Source organism: Caenorhabditis briggsae (genome assembly GCF_000004555.2).
Source record: "Caenorhabditis briggsae complete genome, chrIII, whole genome shotgun sequence".
Taxonomy (NCBI): domain Eukaryota; kingdom Metazoa; phylum Nematoda; class Chromadorea; order Rhabditida; family Rhabditidae; genus Caenorhabditis; species Caenorhabditis briggsae.
In genome coordinates, this window is record NC_013490.2 from 6,465,276 (window position 1) to 6,485,002 (window position 19,727).

General features: G+C 38.7%; 7 protein-coding genes across 7 annotated transcripts in view; 4 read left to right on the top strand and 3 right to left on the bottom strand.

Moving 5' to 3' along the window:
• Positions 1–613: 613 nt before the first annotated feature.
• Cbr-unc-116 lies at positions 614–4,595 on the bottom strand (the record flags this gene model as incomplete). Its single annotated transcript, XM_045243898.1, has 7 exons — positions 614–970; positions 1,023–2,348; positions 2,470–2,699; positions 2,746–3,043; positions 4,096–4,257; positions 4,412–4,507; positions 4,533–4,595. The coding sequence occupies 7 exons, from the start codon at positions 4,593–4,595 to the stop codon at positions 614–616; spliced, it is 2,532 nt and encodes an 843-aa protein (XP_045096401.1).
• Positions 4,596–4,959: 364 nt separating this feature from the next.
• Positions 4,960–5,881, top strand: CBG25983 (the record flags this gene model as incomplete). The annotated part of the gene is made up of 2 exons (XM_045243899.1): positions 4,960–5,058; positions 5,588–5,881. The coding sequence occupies 2 exons, from the start codon at positions 4,960–4,962 to the stop codon at positions 5,879–5,881; spliced, it is 393 nt and encodes a 130-aa protein (XP_045100072.1).
• Positions 5,882–6,213: 332 nt separating this feature from the next.
• CBG25982 lies at positions 6,214–7,417 on the bottom strand (the record flags this gene model as incomplete). The annotated part of the gene is made up of 6 exons (XM_045243900.1): positions 6,214–6,390; positions 6,482–6,580; positions 6,624–6,713; positions 6,762–7,057; positions 7,105–7,252; positions 7,295–7,417. The coding sequence occupies 6 exons, from the start codon at positions 7,415–7,417 to the stop codon at positions 6,214–6,216; spliced, it is 933 nt and encodes a 310-aa protein (XP_045100071.1).
• Positions 7,418–7,735: 318 nt separating this feature from the next.
• Cbr-rfp-1 lies at positions 7,736–10,919 on the top strand (the record flags this gene model as incomplete). Its single annotated transcript, XM_002642148.1, has 9 exons — positions 7,736–7,861; positions 7,910–8,077; positions 8,127–8,266; positions 8,319–8,790; positions 8,881–9,006; positions 9,064–9,684; positions 9,991–10,370; positions 10,417–10,791; positions 10,841–10,919. 9 exons carry the CDS (start codon positions 7,736–7,738, stop codon positions 10,917–10,919), a joined length of 2,487 nt encoding a protein of 828 aa, XP_002642194.1.
• A 382-nt stretch (positions 10,920–11,301) lies between these two features.
• On the bottom strand, positions 11,302–17,125 carry CBG18160 (the record flags this gene model as incomplete). Its single annotated transcript, XM_002642146.1, has 16 exons — positions 11,302–11,415; positions 11,463–11,584; positions 11,634–11,952; positions 12,008–12,128; positions 12,176–12,376; positions 12,602–12,670; positions 12,716–12,806; positions 12,855–12,923; positions 15,560–15,770; positions 15,827–15,929; positions 16,249–16,329; positions 16,383–16,468; positions 16,510–16,607; positions 16,656–16,743; positions 16,791–16,878; positions 17,049–17,125. The coding sequence occupies 16 exons, from the start codon at positions 17,123–17,125 to the stop codon at positions 11,302–11,304; spliced, it is 1,938 nt and encodes a 645-aa protein (XP_002642192.1).
• On the top strand, positions 13,562–15,406 carry CBG18161 (the record flags this gene model as incomplete). The annotated part of the gene is made up of 4 exons (XM_002642147.1): positions 13,562–13,814; positions 14,097–14,643; positions 14,693–14,854; positions 14,902–15,406. The coding sequence occupies 4 exons, from the start codon at positions 13,562–13,564 to the stop codon at positions 15,404–15,406; spliced, it is 1,467 nt and encodes a 488-aa protein (XP_002642193.1).
• Positions 17,126–18,635: 1,510 nt separating the features above from the next.
• Positions 18,636–19,727, top strand: part of CBG18159 — a gene marked incomplete at both ends in the record, with an annotated part of 3,361 nt that continues 2,269 nt past the window's right edge. Inside the window, 4 exons of the mRNA XM_045243901.1 lie at positions 18,636–18,683; positions 18,732–18,860; positions 18,904–19,122; positions 19,171–19,569. Of these exons, the coding sequence (XP_045096400.1) occupies positions 18,636–18,683; positions 18,732–18,860; positions 18,904–19,122; positions 19,171–19,569 (795 nt within the window). The remainder of the gene's footprint in view (positions 18,684–18,731; positions 18,861–18,903; positions 19,123–19,170; positions 19,570–19,727) is intronic.

The window sequence follows — 19,727 nt, forward strand, 5'->3', positions numbered from 1 at the left end:
AACAGACGAGTAAACCAGACAGAACCTCGTGACAGATTAGTACAACTGAAACAAGAAAATCGGAAAGAAATAGTTAGAAAAAATAGGCAATAAATTGGGAAAGGAAGCTATATAAATACTTTTAGTTTTAGAAACATCATTTGGGTTGTATTCTACATGGAAGAAAAAAAGAAGCAGCAATTACATGGTAGAATATATAACACATCCTACCAAATCAAGATATTTAATAAACTTCCGAAAGCCAATAAAATAAATCATATAAGTTACTAGACTAATAGTGGAAAAAAGCCCTTCGAGAAAATATCACAAAGCGAGAGAGAGAGACATAGAGAAAAGCCAATATATTTTTTTAATCCTCGAGACATAATTTTCGATTTCATCGAACTTCGAGAGAAGACGGATTTTGACGAGTTGACGGGAAGGAATCACGCTGAAAAACGTTGTTTAGTGAAAGGACAGACAACAGATTGTTAGGTCTTGATGAAACGATAGGGAGAAAGAAACACCCCAATCACACCGAATTTCTCATACTAAAATTTCGTTGACCTCAATAAATTAAAAAAAAAGAATATAAACTGAGCATTCTAAATTTCAGCAATTAATTGTGAAATTGTCATTTTGATGGGAACTGATTGTTAAAAGGTGGAGCTGGTGATGGCTGCTGCCCGTTAAACACACCATTGGATCCATTATTAGCTCCCTGCGACATTCCTGCTGATGGTGAAGTGTAAACCTGTCCAGGACGGATAGGCTTCACAATTTGTGGAGCATTCATTCGTCGCATATTGCGTTGCCGGACGGCTTCCTTGATTCTCTCCACTTCTTGCTGATACTTCTTTCGCTCAGCCTGACTGCGCTGCTTTGAATCACGGAGAGCGGTTTCTAGCATTTTGATGCGATCCTCACGTCCACGAAGCCGAGCCTCCATCTTTGGAAGTTCCACTCGCAAGTCAGCGTTGTCTCGAACGAGCTGAAAATTGATGTGTCTAACTCCGTTTCTCTAATGTGTGAGCTAGACTTACCTGCTTATGGACCTTGGTCAGTTTATCCAAGTTGTTCTCCAAGAATTGGATTCGTTGTTTTTGAGCTGGTCCACTCAGGGAGTCCTCACCCTCGATATCCTGATTGGCTTGACACCGAGTAATAAGAACTCGCATAAACTCCTTCTTGAGATTCTTCAAGGTTGTCAACTCCATATTTACACGATCAGTAAGAGGTTTAATCTCTTTAGCAGCTTGATCCTTTACGAGCAGTTGCTTCATTCTTCCTGCATCTTGACCAGACTCAACTCGAGCGACATCTGCAGCCAGTTTGGCTTCTGCGTCGTGTTCAGCGGCAGTGCTGGTTTCCTTTGCAGCTGAATATTCGGAGAACAATTTGGAAACTCCGATTCTGACATGGTTCAGAAGATCGTGATCGGGGAGTTGATCGTTTTGAGTGGAAATATCAGCGATATTGAATTCGCGAATGACGTTGTAGATTCCTTCTTTGAAGTGGCGAATCTTTGGACCACATTCGTCGAGATGCGCATTCAGAAGGGATGTTGCTTGATTCATACGGTCTTCTAAGCTCTGGTTATCTTCCTGAACCACTTCCAACTCGCGCTTCAGCTTCTCACATTCCGCTTGTCGTACATCCAAATTCACTGCGATCTCTTCCAAAGCAGTCATCATTTCCTTTCCTTCTTGCTGCTTATCTTCGGCCTCCTTTTGGAATCTGTTGTTCTCTTCACGAATCAACTCTTCGTTCTCGCGCATTGTTCCGAGGGCTTCTTCTTGAAGAAGAACTTGTTGTCGGAGCTTCTCGAGCTCTTGAGAAACTTTTTGAATCTCGTCATCTTTCTCGTCGAGTTGTTGGTAGAGTTTGACACGCTCTTCTTCGTACTTCTTTTTCTCTTCATCTGTGATTGGTCCAGTTGTAGAGGTGAGCATTGGTGGCGCTGGAGCGATAGATCGTTCCATGAGTGGAGTAGATCCTCCGGAAACTTCTGAAACTGCCATTTGAGCAGTCTCTGATAGATTGACCCATTCCATTTCTGATACTGATTCTCCAACTCTCCATCGTGAAAGTTCTAAAGCTGCGGCTTGAAGCAGAGCAGATAGTCGAGTAACTTTCTCCTTCTCCTTCTCGTACCGCCTCTTCCATTCTTCAGCAGTGAGCTCTTCGTTGATTTGTACAACGTTCTTGATTGTTTTGGCACGTTGACCGAAAAGAAGTGTCGATTTTGTTTCAGCCTCGTTGAAATGTGAGGGTGAAGCACAGATGATAACTGTCGTTCGAGAGTTTCCTCCAAGAGATTCTTGAAGAATACGAGTCAACTTTGAATCACGATATGGAACATGCGATTTCTGAAAACCACACTTACAAATGATTTCTCAGTATTTTTCCAAGTTACGTTCAGGATTTCCAAGTTCTATTCAGAGTACATACATTAGCAGCGAGCATATAAAAATTGTCAAAAAAACATACCGTTCCTTCAGCCAAAGCTGAAATAACAATTCCGAGTGCCGTGAGTGATTTGTTGATGTTCTTGGCTTCTTCCAACACAGCTCCCTGCGCACCAGTCTTGCTCACTTTTTCAGAACCAGCTAAATCAACCAAATACAGCTTTCCAGTGAGCTGTTTCTTTGTTGTCTGATGTTCTTGTTTTACAGTGATCAAGAATACTGAGTGAGAGCGGGAAGAGTGCTCGTTCATGTCTGAAATTCGAGGTAATAAATTAGAATAGCAGTGAACCTCTCTTACTCGTTACTGCTACCATTCTGTTTGATTTTCCGTCTTCGATCGCCTGCAGAACTTCATCTGGTCCACCAACAAATCTTTCAGTTGCTCCTTTCACATAAGGTACCCGATTTTTGTCTTCGTGAATAGATAGATTGACCTTCTCGGGGTCTAACAAATCCCGAATCTTCTCATTGTAAATCTCATAGTAGGACACTTTGATGTGGAATTGGAGGTTTTCATCCATGTTGTAAATGTGGTTGAAAATGTCAGCGACAATTCGCGGAATGATTCCAGACAGATTTCCATCGCCAATTACTCCCTGTTGTTAATGTCTTTTACTCTTTTAGTTTTCATGAACTTGGTGTTTTTAAATAGAAGATTCATAATAGAAGGCGCGTCAATTAAGAGACAGTCACTCATTAGAGATCTCGGATTCATGATAGACCCGCAGCTTAGCTTTTCCGAACATTGGCGAAAATTCAACAATCGAGCGAAATTCGTAATGTCACAAATTTTTCATAGATACAGTAGCGACAATACTAGACTGCATGTACTACTTTATAAAACGTTTGTTCGACATATTCTAGAGTATTCAGCAGTCGTAACCAATTCACGAAAGAAAAATGACATTAAAGCTATCGATTCAGTTCAAAACGCCTTTACCAGAAGACTTTACAGCAGACATCTAGGAAGGTTCATTAGAACTGATGATTCAGAATATAAATCGGCATCAGAACGCAATGAGCTATACGGCATTACTCTTTTAGAATCGCGTCGCATTGGCACGGACCGCAAATTTCTAAGTAAGATGTTATCAGGGAAAGTAGATATTGAAACAAATAAGTTTTTCAAGGTAGACTTAAATAACAAAACGCGTACTAAAACGAGGTTCATTTGGGCAAAACATAGAACCAAAATTAGGGGAACTTCTTCACAAATCGTGCTCTTAGCGCAATAATAAAGCCCAAATGATATTGAAGATCTTTTTCAGTTTTCATACCCATAACTATGTCTCATTTCATTTAATATCGGTCATAATGCCAATCCATGTCTTATTTAGGCCTTATTTATGTCTCCCCATGGCTTATTTATTTTTTGTCCCACTTTTTTCTTTCTGGCTACTTGTCTCTTCATTTTTTATGTCAACTCTTTTCTCTAGCTCTTAAACGTGTAACTTTTTTTTCTTTTCTTAATTTTAATGCCTATTCTTTTCCTATGCTCAATAATATTTATGTCATTGTATTTCTCACGATTTTTCATCGTAATAAATTATTATTATAAGTTCAGGTTAAACAAAAACAACTCTATGCATGTTTTTGTTAGATAAATCTTCTCCAAAATAAATTTATATTTGTTTATTTCAGTTTTTACCTCCATGGTGTGGGTTTTTCCGGAAGATGTTTGTCCGTAGGCAAAAACGGTTCCATTGTATCCAGAGAGCACATCCTGCACAATGTGATAGGCAGCTCCCTTGTAGACTTGTTCTTGAGTCGTGTTCGGCTTGAACACTTTATCGAACACGAATACTTTACCCTGGAAAAATCAATATATCCTCAGATGTCCCGTTTGTGTACTTTTCGAATAGATGGATGTTGTGTCATGTGAGAGAATTGACACACCTGCACCCCATGCTTCCCCCCGTCGCTGTTGACATAATTGTCCTCTACAGCCCCTTTGTATTACTCACCCCCAGTGAAATACTGTCCTCGGAAGGGAATTTGGGAAGAAAACGGTCCGCATTTTTCTCTTCTGTCTTGTTCAGAGGTCGAATACGACAGAACACCTGAAATGAGAAACATGTGAATCACAGAAATGAATATAAAATATGTTACCTGAACACCGCATTCTGCTCCATCTGTCCGCGGCTCCATTTTTTAAGATTATGGATATCTCTTCGGAATTGTTCGATGCTCCTATTCTGCTAATTACCCGGCTGCTCGGTATGGAACCTGCAAAACTGGGTTAATCGATAAAACCGAGAGAATGAACAAAGCATGTGGTTTGCGAGAGAAACAGAGAAAGGAGGAAAAATAGACATTGCGAAATTTCAAGATATTTCATCACCCGTTTCGGTTTAACTGCTCAATGTGAAACAAGGCAGAGGGAAAGAGCTGCGTGTTTTGTTTGATTGGATTGATTTGACACAGAAAAACCAAGGGTTCATAGATTAGTTTCGAAGAACAGCTAAAATAAGAGAAGAATGAGTTTATACATTGAATACATTTCATTTCAGTCATGAAACTACAGCTATTTATTTTTCGAAAAAATTTTTCGCACATTGCCTATGGGGAACTTCGATTGGTCTCGATCACTATATGGTGGAAAACACGTGGCGCGCAGTGCGAATGTTCAGTTGACAGTTTCAATAGAACGACATTGAACTAAATTGAATGAATTATAGAATTCAGCAGCAGTTCTAATTGCGAAAAGCAAAATCATTAAATTATTTGCGGTATTCACATGGAAAATCAACAAAAAGGTGGAAATTGTTGAAAAAAAAGAATTTCTCGAATGTGCGAATACGGTGGGCGAAGCCACATATCGAAAAATTGCAAATGGGTTTCGACTGGAACTGAAGTACTGTTGCTTCAAAATTTCTGGCGATTTTGTTTTCTCGCATTTTTTCTTTCAACTTTTTCAAGCAAAAAGAATTCGGCAGGGTTCACTATATTCTGATTTGTTTTCAAATAAAATCTTAAATTTAGTTTTCAATTCGCCTTCTAGAAGGCCTTTTTTCTGACAGAAGAATTTATAAAATCTATATTTTGATCGCAACTACGAAAACCTAAATTGAATCTGTTTGATAATTTCGCATACATAACTACACATATACAAAACGGGAGGATATTCGAAGGCAAATAAGGAGAGACTCAAACCAAATATGGTCATCAAATTGACAATGAGTAATGACCGATACGACAAGATACGGCAGATGGTGGAGGACGGCGGGGAAGCGATAGATTCGGAAGCGAAAAAGGTCGATAAGGGACTAAAGACACCGCAGGTGGGGGCTATTTTGTTCAGCAGATATTCGTTGTGGGACCTAGAGGATGGTCGGTGCAAAAGCTTCTCTTTTCATTGGTGGAGAGTGAAACGAGAGAAGAGACACACTCACAACATTCATTCGTTTGCCGGGAAAGAGACGAGGGGGCTTTAGTATCGGCCTGGTAGGAAGAGAGAAAGAAGGCGAGAGATTCTTGAATTAGTTTATTGTGGTGCTAGACGCAGAGACATCCGTGGTTTCTTTCGCCCTCCTCGTTTCATATTGTGCTTTTCGGCGAGGAGGGACGATGGACGGCCTCTTCAAACACTCACAGAACACTCACTAGTCGCGCTCAATAGTAGTGAAGACAGGAAACAGCGAATGTAAAAATTTACTGTTATTGGAAAGTCAAATATCTTTATTCATCTAATAGGAATACAAACTGACATAAATTAACGATAACCGGTTAATATTGATCAATGTATAATTAACATTACCAGCAACATCTACCATTTTCTCGGTCCGTACCCGTATTGAGAGCTGGGGTCTGCTTCAGGAGGCTGGGGATGTAAAGGTGCATATCCTGCTCCAGCGGAAGGATCATTCCAGTAATCTGGAGCAGATGTAGAAGGAAGAAACGTAACAGGGCGAGACGGGGTCGGATATGCTGTGTGGTTTGCTGGCTGCAAGCGAGAAAATTCTTAGAATTATACGAAGCATTAGCATTTTAATAGTAGCATTATAATGCTCAAATTAAAGCCAGAAACAACAAACCAAGTGGATCCGCTGTTGCCTTGCCTGTTCTTTCAATTTATGCTCGGCCATTTTTATAGATTCCTTCAGCACTGCTCTTCTCGTAAATATTAGAACATCCTGAAATACCAAAATTCGACGGGAAATTTTATAGGAAATTCACTCTGATGTAAATTGACTTTTTCAAAAGCAAATCGACTGTACTATGGTCTGCAAAAGTGATGATACAGAAATGCAAAGGTCCTTCAGAATCCTGAAAGTAAACTTTATAGGAATATATCCCCACTTCAACAAGACTCACACTGACAAACTCCACGTCGGTAATTTTTCCATGAGATCCAAAAAAGGTTTTCAACTCTTTCGATGTCAACCTCTCCAGTGGGAAGAATGAAACAAAAAGCCTCTTGGATTCAACTTTCACCCGTTCATCTTGCTCGTCTTTGGCTAATTCAATTGTACATTTTACTCGGTTGATCTCGTGGATATCAGATTTCATACATTTCGAATAGCCATCCATATCAAGAAAAGTGACATAGGCGTAACCAGCGCAAGTTCTTCTCTTCTCTTCTATGAAACCCTCTCCTTCGCCAACTCTCTCTAAAAATTATTTTACATGGTTTAAAGCCTTTTTTTAGAATTCTCACTCATATAACTTTCGAAAGATCCATGTTTCTCAATGTTGTACTGTTCCACATGTAGCTCATCGTCGAGTGTTACGCTATTCTGGACAGGTTCATAGCGAATAGCTGAACGAGTCTCAATATCTTCATTATCGGGACCAGAATCAACAATCTGAGTTTGAAAAATATGAAACATTTTTCTGGCACTCCTTACCAAATATCTAGGTGGAGTCGGCACCACACATTCGTATAGTTTTCCAAACTGTTCGAAATACTTTTTAACAATTACTTCCGTTGTATCAGAACTCAATCCTTGAACGAAAATCCTTTTTACCATTGTCGATGGACAGAGAAATCGAGAAAAAATACAATTTGAATGCCCTCGCAGGGCGACTTCGCATTGCGCGTAAATCGACACACATTCGGCTCCGGACCGTAAACACCGTCGCCGAGGGGAATTGGTCTTGTCACGAAAAGTACGTTATTTGATGTTTTTTCAATCAGCTTTGAAGCTGTTACTTTCAAAGTATTCTACTCAAAAAAAATGCACAATTTCTTGTTATTATGTGAATATTAACTGTTGTTTTAATCGATTGTCTTTTCTATCATCTGTGAAAATCGAAATTTCTCCATTAGAATACGTTCGTTTTCAGGAATGATGAAAAGAAACAATGAAGGAATTGGGGGAGAAGGAGTTGCGAATAGTCCACCAGATGATACTCAACAAAAGCGTCGCAGAATTCAGTTTGAAGCGGTTAAAATGCCAGCAGTCCAAAGTGTTGTAAGATTAAATAATTAACATCGATTTTCTGTTCAAAGCATGTTTCAGACTGAACTCAGGTCTCGCACGGTGGCTATTCAAGCTGCCAAACTGCGGCAAACGGTTCTGATAAAAAATAAAAGAATATCCGACTTGGAGCGAGAAAATGAGCGGGCAAAGCGTCGACAGTTAACTGATGAAAGCAACTTTCTGAAGGTTTACAATCTGTTTTCGGAGGTATCGGAATATTGAAATTATAATTCCTGAAATTTTACTGTTATTTCAGCTCGAAAAGTTCATTTGGGCTCAAACCAAAGACGAGTTCGGTGAAGTGAAGATGACGCCGTCGGCACCAGCTGGTACAGACGTTCAAGGGATGACTTCTGAGCAATATCATTCGTTTGTCGATACTGCAAAAGGAAATTTGTAAGAAAAACGAAAAAAAATTTTTTTAATGCTCAAGGTTTCGTATTTATAGGCGAATCGCTTTCAACTCTTATGCAAAAGCTCGTCACGATCGTACCACTGAAACTGCGAACTTTATAGCTAGGCTGAAAACGCTCATGGCTGATCCGAAACTGAATATCAATGATATTCACAAAGAACTGGCTGCCAAGACCGCAAGTCTTTTAGCTCAAATTGATAAATTACAAGCCGAAGCTCATAGAGTTCAAAGTGAGAACCACAATTTAGAACGGAAGCGTCGCCACATGGTTGATAAAAACACACTGTTGGAAAGTAGGATCCAAGAAATGGAGAAGCTTCTGGAAGAAGCTCACTTCGAAACTGAGAAGCAAATGCGTCTTGCCTGCAAATATGAGGCACGACTTATCCTTGAACACGAAGCAGCGTCCGGGAATGCAACAGCCTCATCGTCGGCTACTTTGAACCAATCTGAAAAGAAAATGGGATCCCCAGGAAGTCCACCGAGTGAATCCACAAGTCGCGAGGTACGGGTTTCCGATCAATAATAAACAGAAAAAAAGTAGTTTTCTATGACATAAAATAATTAGAAGAAACATTTTTTTTCGAATTTTCAGATCGAAGCTCTCCGTGCGGATCGTGATGAACAAGCAGCAATTGCTGCTCGTCGACTTCAGGAGCTAGAAGATACGAACAGGAAATTGCAGTCAATGGCTCAGGACATCAGCAAACTAAAGATGGAGGTAGGCTCTGATAAATTACTCCTATCTAACATTGTCTTATTCATCATATAGTTGCAGACACAATCGTCAGTGCCCTCAGACGTCATTACAAACTCGGAGGAGTATAGGAATCTTAAAAAATACTATTCACTTGCAATCAAAGAACACGAGCGTATTTGCAAGGACCTGGAAGATGTCACAGTGGAGCGTGATCAATTACGGAGCGTCAAGGAGAATAGAGAAAAGATGATGTCAGAGGAGCATCAGAAGACTATTAAAGAGATTCAGCACCAGTCTGAAATTCACAATACATTCTATCGGGTTTCTCATGATAGCGAAGTTTTGCGTGCCGAATTCGAAACTGTAAAAGAGGAGTATAATAAGACGGTGAAACAAAGTGAATGGGATGAAATGAAAGCAACTGTCAACACACTTCGTTCGTTAAACAAGACGATGAAGTCGCAGATGCAACGGATGAAGGATAGAGAAAAGGCATCTCAGAAGGAGCATTCTGCTGTTAAAACAGAGTTGAAAACGCTGAAAGATCAATTGGAAAAATCGGTATTAGTACCGCTTGAAGACAGCGGAAACACTTCAACGGAGGATGCGAATAAGATCCGCGCGGAATATGAATCCTTGAAAAGAGAAATCAGGCGCATCGGAGCGATGGATAAGCAAGAAAAGCAGAGGCAACTTGATGTAAGTTGTTTTATTTGATTCATGATGATGGACATGCATTTGTTTTTCGAAATTCTGGTGATAGAGAAATTTTGGGGCATTATTAGCAGAATTCTATCATAAGTTGGTTGATAAATCTTCAAAATACCACTGAGAATTTTTCTAATAGGTCCAAATAAGCAAAATCTTTTTTTCACTAAATGTTTTCAGTATTTAGCACCTGAACAAAAATATCTACTTCTCATTAGTTCCATAAGTTTTTCTGAAATATTAAATGCTAGCATTTTGATGAATTAGTGGGTTGATTTTTCAAATATCATTTTTCAGCGAGAAATCCAACGTCATATTGCCGACAAAGTGACAGAGTTAGAGACACTCCGAAAAACCAACGAAGCACTGACAAATGATGAACAAACTTTATCTGATGAGTTAGAAGTCGTTTGTCTGACTATTGAAGAAGAACAGGAGAGAAACGCACAATTGTTTATGGAAAAACGAGATCAGGAAGATAGAAACCTAAAAATGATGAACGAAAGAATGATTCAAAACCAAGTGCAAAGTAGAATGCGCGAGAAGTTGGAATGTTTGGAAAGTAAAGCTCAGACCGATGCTCAGATTGCAAAGATGCACGAGTTCGAGAAGAAGGCTTCGGATGAAGTTTTAAACAAGTTAACTGAAAATCTACAGTTTAAGACTTCCGAAGTGACGTAAGTTTCTATCTGAGATCCTCATTACTCATGAAAATTGTTCTAGGCGCTTATCAAACATGATGGAAGTACATCGTAAGCAAACGCAGGAGCTTGGGTTCGCGAGAGATGAAAACCAGGTCAAAGTAGATCGTTGTGAAGCACAACTCAAGCAATATCAAGATTTGTATGGCTCCAAGTCTCGTGAAGTGGAAGAAGCCAAGTTCAAGCGGCAGAGGGCAGAAGAAGAATTGGAACTAGTTCGGGTTAAATACGAACGAGCGAAGCGCAATGACTCTGCTCAAACTGGGGATCAAGTTCTTCAAGAAGCGAACCGACAGATGAAAGAAACGTTGACATGTCCTTCATGTAAAACCAGACCCAAAGACTGCATCATGCTGAAATGCTACCACTTGTTCTGTGAGACATGTATCAAAACCATGTGAGTGATCATATCTCTTGTGTTTTTTATACTGAAAAAAATATTTCAGGTATGACACTCGTCAACGTAAATGCCCGAAATGCAACAGCAATTTCGGTGCAAACGACTTCCATCGCATCTTCATCTAGTTTTCTCGTCTCATTATATCTCTTCATCATCGTCCCAGCCTCGTTTCCATGTGGGTATTTTTTTTTCTTCTCTAACTTATTTGCCTTAACTCACTTCCTTAGCTCTCGACACTCTTTTCGAAAATTAATTAATTTCTTAAATACCGTCACCTCTTTTACACTTGTCTCATAATTTTTCCTCGAGTTCGCTATATTCAAGCTGAAACATTGTCATTCTTTTTCTTCTCTTTTGATACGTTGAATCTCTGTGCTGGATCACACACAATTACTATGTCATCAATATTGCTAGTTTTGAAATTTAAAAATAATTTGACATATAACTAAAGTCCTGATATTTTATGAAATTTATTATTATTTTGTTCAGCCCGTACACAATTAAAGTTCAAAGCTCAGAATGGGGAATAGAATCAGATGCCGCCGTAGCACCACCTCCCTGCATGAACGGACATCCTCCAGTTCCACCAGATTCCGAGATTGGAGGATGACGTGCGAATGGCTGAAAAATAACCATGGGTTTCAAAAATACAATTTACGGGATGTTACATCTGAATCCAAGAATAGAGTGTGATCAGGTAGGACGATGGTTTCCTCGAATCCGAATTGCTTATTGACGTTCTCAACTTGAAGATACCTTAGCGGATGAGGGTTTTTTGTAGAGAGAACATCTAAAGAAGTCGAAGCATTTGTAAATGAAAACCTGTGGAATTAGCTTACTATCTGCTTCTGAAGAGCTGACCACCTGAAGGAGTTTCTGAAGATGGTCTGGACATTTAGGCTTGGAAGTTGGAATCAGATGAACTCGATCCTTGTTTAAAAAAACGATCACTGGTTCGTCATTATCAATTCCAAGAGCTTTTTTCGTTTTTTGAATATTTTTGTTTTCTCCATCAATTTTTGTAAAAATATAATTTTTTCGAGCATCTTGACGGGCGGAAAGTTTAGAAAATGGTTCAGAATCTCTACCAATGAGGATTAGAATAGGACGCTTCTGATGGAATAGAACATCGGTAGTGAATCCGTTAGAGATGTCAATCTGGAATAAATTTAAAATTAATTGATTTTTAAAAATCAAAATTTAGTTAGTTTACCACTGATGGAATCGAAGACTTTGTGATGAACTCCATCAAAGATGCTGGATCGAATTTTCCAGAGTAATCAGTTCTTTTCTGTTTTTCAGAGTGTCGATATGTCGTGATTGCAGGTTTTGAGCTTAAAATACACAGATTTGACAAACCTTTAAAAATTTTAATACTCACTTTTCATTAATGAAATAGGCTGTATAATATTTTCCAGCTAATTTTTCAGTGGCAATTTGGAAATGCTGGAATGATGTATCTTGATCTGATGGGAAAACACCTATTGTCACTGATGGCCGTTTCTTTCCATTTACGATTCCTTTTTTGAAATCTGTGAATTTCGATTCATTCGGAAGTTTTTGAAGAGGTCCAAGGAGTGATCTTAAAACGTAAATTTGTCATAAATATTACTCTGGTACAAAAAATCAGAGCTGTGGTCCCACAACGAAAACTACTGTAACCTTAAAAAATTATTTTATTTTCCGGATTTATTTTTTCATTTTTCGCACGTTTTCAGTCGTGAAATACGTGAAAATGAATCAGGAAAAAAGTTTTTAGGTTACGGTAGTCGTCGTTGTGAAACCTCCTGCCGATATGATAACTCACAGCTCAATCCAGTTCTCATAAAACTCCTCATCGCCAATATTTTCCGTTTTTCCAGTGTTTTGGCCGTTTCTGAAAATTCAATTTTTTTCATCGTTTATTAAAAAAATTTCTCACTTATAAGAAACTACAGTATGATAATCCTCGGCGTTCAATCCTTGACAGAATTCGGAACTTTCGTGGCAGGGAACATGAGCTAAGAGAGTATCTACAAAACCAGACAATTGAATAATCTACATCATCTGAAATTCATTACCATCGTCAACTTTAGTTTTGTCTCCTACACGGGACCATAGATTGAATGTGTGTAGACTGACCATCCGATCTGAAAATGGTATAAAAAGTGTCAATCTGCTCTTTAATCGTTTTGTAAGATATCTTTCATGAATTCGCTTTCTGTAGCTTCATGTTTTATATGGCTGTGATTTTTTGAACTCCCGCGGTTTAGTTACGGTCGTGTAGTCCTCGCGGACAAAGCCTTTGTACGTTTGTTCGGTAATTTTTTTCAAGCAGAGTTCTGTTTGTAACACCTCTTTTCCTATTTTCTTTTCTCGAAAAATAACCTGCCAAGACCTAATTCTCAAACCAAAAACTATAATGAGGTTCTAGGTGTTATGTGCGTACACTCTTTCTCGAAGCTCCTTCAGAAAGCCAGTGAGACATTTCAAATGAGCTGTCAGCTTATTACTAGATCCCAGAGTGATACGTAAAACTTCTTTTTCCCAATATCTAGGTCATTGTCTATTAAGCTTGTTTTTCGTTTCAGAGGTGGGTCAAAAGGTCACCCACGTCAACTAGGTCATGCCGTTGGGAGGCCAGCAGGGGTCATCGATCAGTCAGTTACCCGGTAACCAATCAGTTCTGAAAATCTACTTTCGTGGAATACCTGTGGAATCAAGCGCTCATCTGTTCAATAGAGGTTAGCTGAAAGAGAAAGGTGTTTGAAAATCCTATGCTTGCAGTATGGATAGCTCGAATCAAAGAAAACGACAGCTGGAGGATGACGACCCGGAGACCGACACTTCGAAAAAGCCGATGACTGTGAAAGACGAGCCAACAGATAGTTTTGAGAAAGGAGACTTTCCAGCGACGACATCTGCAACAATATCTGCGACTCCGATTCTCGATTCGATCATAGCGACACCACCGGTTCCGCCTCCGCCGAAGAATGCTAGTATGTCGTCGAATCCACCAATCAGTTATCTGACTCTTTTTGGTTCGTAAACTGGTTGCATCGATAATAGCGAATTTTATAGCGATGATAGTATAGCGATCGATAATAGCGATGATAGCGAATTTTAGTTTTTTTTCGCAAATCCCCGATTTTTTTTTGAAAGCTTGTGAATATTATCAAACGAATTTTTTTTGTGTCAAGTTTTCGCATTTTTTAATTTTTTTTGCAAATGTACGCGAAGAATTCGCATCAGGTCAATTTTCGAAGCCAAAAGTAAAAAAAAACGTGGGGTTCTATTTTTTTTTCAACCAAAAATTTTTTTAGCTGCCTTCCGTCAATTCCTCAATGGTTACATGCAAGCCGGTGGTGATATCAACTATGCGAATGCTCTCGCCACTTGTACCGCAGCTCTTCCAATGCCACCAAACCCTCTCAAACCAATGATTGCTTTGGTTCCACTCACTGTTCCGTCTGCTCCGACTTCATTGGTTTCTTCTGAAGATTCTGCTGCTCAGAAGCCCAGTCCACCACCTAAAAAGGCTGGTGATTCAGAGCCAGGGACTTCGGAGACATCCGCAACTTCAGCAACTTCAGCAACTATGCCTACTTTGAGTGCCGCATTGGGAGAGGACAAAGAAAAACAAGCCGAGAAGTCTTCTGATGCTGTCCCGGCAACCGCGACTATTCCAGACATAAAGCCACATATTTTCCCGTTGCTTCCACCTTTTCCAATGATTCCGATGCTTCCAGCTCCAAAACCGCAAGTCCCTGAATCTTCTACAGAGATTCAACGCCTCCGCGAAGCTGCTTTTGGCAGATATAAGAACGTTTTGTGTGTTATTTGCAATGAATGGATTTGTTCCAGAAATCGGTGAGTGAATTTTTTTTCATGTCCTATTTAGTTTTTTTCTCAATTTCAGCAAAAATCACATCGAAGCTCATCTGAACTATCGTCCCTACAAGTGCTCCGCATGCAGCTATGCGAGACGTCGTGAGATTTTCGTCATCCAGCACATGAAAACTCAACACAAGGGGCAGAAAGCAGAAATGCAGAGCTCTGTTGATCTACACATTGCCATGGAGTAAGTTTCCTATAGCCGTAAACCCTAAATCAGCTCTCTTTTATCAGAGTCGATCGTCTTGCTGACGAATGCGTTGCACGTACCAGAAAACTCATAGAGAGCATGCAAGAGAAAAAGGACGGAGACTTTGGAGAAAACAAGGATTTCGACGAAAAAGCTCTGGAGCTCATGCTTAAAGAAGAGAAGGAGAAGAAGGTTGTCCGCATTGAATCCGTCGCTGCGATTCGTCCAAAAGTGGCCAACTACCATCGGAAACAACGCACCCAGGTTCTTAAAAAGATCTACGATACTGACGCAGCAAAACAAGCTGAATTGAAGATTGTAAAAGAAGAGGAAGACGGCGAAGAACCAGCGCCATCCATTAAACTAGACGACGGCTTTGAAATCAACTTGGACGACTTGATGAAAATGGTGGAGGCAGCAGGGGGAAGTCAGGAATCGCAGGGAAGTGAGTCGAATAAGGATGAATCAAGTCAATCTGCTCCAACAACCCAAAATGATGCAGAGGAGAAGGAGTCAACGCCAATCGAGCCAACACCAATCGAGTCATAATTTGTTTCTCACAGATATAGATGCCTCCATTGATCTCTCTATTATCTGTTTTAACCTTTCGCTGTTGCCATCGGATGTAAATCCCGTAAATCCCCGTTCATAAATAGTGTAACTTGAAATTTTTCAACTATGTTTTTGTTTAAAAAAACTCACTGCTTGTCCAAAATAGAATGAAAACATTCTTGTACTCATCCAAAAGCTTGTCGAATTCCTTTGACGAATCGATTCTTCTCAACGAATCAGAAGTCAGTTTCAAACCGGATCCAGTTCGAACTTCTAGAAGAGCAGGTTCTAGAAGATTGAGTTCATTTGAACCGAACTTCTCCATTGAGATTTGACGATGTCGATTCTTTCCACTTAACGACTGAATAAAGTTTTAATTATTTAAATTGAAATTGAGATTGTAATTTTGAAACCCACATCCATTTCTTGTACTGTAAGAGCGCGAATGTATCCGACTTCTTTTTCTGCTTCTGGAGAAGCGAAGGCAATCAGAGAAGATGGAGAGTGACGGGAGAAGGCACTGGAATATTTTTATGTGATGAAATATTCTTCTGATTTAAAAAAAATCGGAAGGTCCCACAACGACAACTACCGTAACCTAAAAATATTTTTATTTTCCGGATTTATTTATTATCTCGTTTTTCACTGCTTTTCTTTGTTTTTCACCAAACAAGTGGGAAATTGAAAAAATTGACTAAAAACGTATGAAAATCGAGATAAAAAATCCAGAAAATAAAAATAACTTTAGGTTACGGTAGTTGTCGTTATGGGACCTTCGTTTCTCTTCCACAGCTCCGATTTTTGTAGCAAAAACTAAAAAAATAAAATCGAAAACTAACTCAAGAAGAGCCATTTCGATTGTTCCGTCATTCTTTTCGTTATACTTCCGATCGAATGTATAGGTGGCTGCTCCTTTTTGTCTGAAACAAAAAAAAAATATAAATCGATATTTTTTATTTTCAAAAACACTCACTGATCTTCTACGATCAAATAGTTCCAGGTTCCTGTGCTTGGATACTCTTGACATCTATAATGATCGGTTGGGGATGAACATTCAATCTGAAATTAATTTTTAATTTTTATTTTTTTTTAAATCTTACATTCTCATTTTCCAGTGTTAATCTTGCTGACTTTTCCAATCGGGACCTGATATCTTTCAAAACAGTCACCACTCGAGACGAAAACGTTTTCTCTTGAACTGAAATTGATTTGAAACATTTCAATTTTTCAATTTCAAACTTCATACCATTTGGAGATCTATAAATATAAGTAGACTGAATGAAATGAGGTTCTGGAACGATTCCAGGCGCAGCAGTTTCATCGTAATCCCATCCCTGGAAAATGGGTTGCTGTATAAAAAATTTTTAACCAAAAGAGTTACCTCATCTCCATCCGGAAATTTGCCAGGAGGACTTGGACCGGACGGCGGACCAGGCGCTTTTAATCCCATCATGTGAGGACAGTGACATCTGGAAATTTTTTAATGAATTTAAATAATTTTCATTCTTCTTAAAATCTTCTTTCTGATGAAAAATTGAAAAACGGGAATTGGTTTTGGAAAGTAGGTCAACCTAAGAAACATTGACTTCTTGATGATCGTCTACCAAAATTATCAAAATGAATTCACAATTCAACTTACTCTATAGACGGTAGTAAAATACCAAGAACACATATCAGAGTAGAGATGAAACTGGGACCACCCGAAAAATGTGTCATCCTGACAGTAAAGAAGAAGTACTAGAAGAAGAAGTAAAGAATGGGTGAAGAAAGAGAGAATGTCCTTGGAACGAGACGCCGAGGAGAAAGAAGAATAACCGTCTCTTTTGATGCGGTGAAAATTGTGTCTTGAGGAAGGCGGAAAAAGAAGGGAAAATTGATTGCATTGATGGATCGGGATGATAACAAAAAACAGTATCCTGTGGTTGGATTTTAAGCGAGAAGTTAAAAATATTGAGGGAAACTTGGGCACATCATTTGGAGGGTACAAAATTCGGATTTTCCAGGCATTTGTTCCCCTAAATTGCTTTGTACTCTCTGAATTATTTACCAGAAACTTAAATCAAAACAATCTAACAATGTAACCGAAATATCGTGAACCTAGATTTTAATGAAAATTTCAGGACAAGTTAAGAATAATCTATCTATAATAGATACGTCTTAAAATTTTAGAATCCGCTCGCCAGTATCCGCCGAGTGACCGTAAACATGTAGTAGAAGATTTCAATAGAAGGGCCCTTCTAATAGTAGGGCCTTTCGAGAGGGGTTTGAAGAGCCTCCTTCAAAATTTGTGTGTGTGTTTTTTTCAAATCAAAATGCACCGTACGTTTTCAGTGAAAAATATTCAGGTTACTCCACAATTTCACAGAAATTTGTTGGAAACACTTTTTCTCTCAAAATCTTGCTCATGTATTTCAGTGGAATTGATAGATTTTTATGAACTTCTTAATTATTCGATGAAAAATTTCGAAATATAAACGAGAAAAAGGATGCCTATAATAAAAGAGCCCCCTTCTCCCAAAATCCAAGTGGGGAAAAAATTCAAAAATTGAAAAAAACTTTTATGGAAAATGTCTGAAATATATATTTTTATTCAAATCTTACTTTAATACAGCAAAATTCATGTTATAAAACGTCCATGAAATTGAGAAAATTGTTTGTGAAAATTACTGTTTTGCACTGGAAACGCGATTTTGATATTGAAAATGATATACCGTGAACACTCTAACAGAAGGCCAGTCAATTTTGAGCCTTTATGGCTCGGTTCTTGTAAAAGATATCACAAAGCCGTCAACTAACAACATGTTTATCATATTATTAACAACATTTTGCCAGTGGATAATTTTTAATATCTCTCACAGGAATCGAGATACATGGACTCAGAATTAACGGTTTGGATGTCCTTCTATTATAGTGTTTACGGTAATTCGGCTGAAACTCGCAAGCGGATGCAAAATTTTTCAGAAGCGTCTAGGTAGGCTATTCTTAACCTATCTTGTAATTTTCATCAAAATCTCTGTTCACAAGGTGTTAAGTCTACAAGTACAAGGATATGATACTTAGCTTGAGAATTCCACTTCGATGGTTATCTGAAAACTTTTCGACCTATAAAGAACGCTTCAACGTGTCAGGAACGTGTGGATGATTTACCAACGACTCCAATTTTCTTATTATTTTCTATAGAAACTGCGAAAAATTCAAGTAATTCGCAACATTGAAATTGTCAACAATGCATCAGAACAGTGCATTGAAAATCGAGTTCATCAGAAAAGGAGAAGTAACTTGGATTCATGATTTCAAATAACTAAAGTTTCTAAATTTACAGTCTCCAAGTGATCTAGAATTCAGTGATAATGTTGGACAGGTCAACAGTGATCAGATATCAGATTGCAATAGCACAGGATCCATCCCTGATAATCAATCAGGAATTAGTGATATGGAAAAATCTGTGGATGTTAGTGAATGTGTTTTGATTTTCTTATGATTTTTGATTATAGGATTACATCAGTAACATATTGAAACATCATTTATGGTACCACGGAATGATGTTTGGGGGTACTGTAGAGAAGTTGTTGAAATGGGAGCACTCGTATCTTGTTCGTCGGGCAATCCAGAGATCGTCAATGAAGAAAACGTTATGTATCTCAGTCAAGATTGATGGGAAAGTATTGAATTTCCAATTGACCTGGAATGAAGACGGTTGGGGTTCAACTAAGGTTTTTTCATCCTTCATAGACTCCTAGACACTCAAAGAATATTTTCAGCTAGTTGCTAAATTTCCGAAAATGGCTCAAAAAAGATATGCTCACATTTATCAACTTCTAGATGCCTGGTCCCTTTCAGTCAACGCAATTACACCAGTACCCAGAAACAGAATTGTTCTGCATCATAGTTCTATCACACTTGGAAACAAACTAGGAAGTGGAGCATTTGGAGAAGTATACAGAGCAAAATACTTACCAAATGGAGCTAGTGAATCAATTGAAGTAGCTGTGAAACGAGCGATTGGAGATGCACAGAGATCCACAATTCAAGAATTTTGCCACGAAGCTCAGGTGATGGGAGTCCTTCAACATGTGAATATTGTCTGTCTTTATGGAATTGCATCACTAGAACAACCGGTGATGTTGGTCATGGAATTGGTAACCGGTGGAGATCTCAGGGTTGGATTTTACATGTTTATTATGGGGTTATTCATGTAGCGAAAATGTGTATTGATTTCCGCGCCCTCGAAATTCAATGCATGAGTGTCGCGAAATGTATTTCAAAGCATTTCGCGACATAACTGTAAAGATGTTTTGAAACGCATTTACAGGTATGT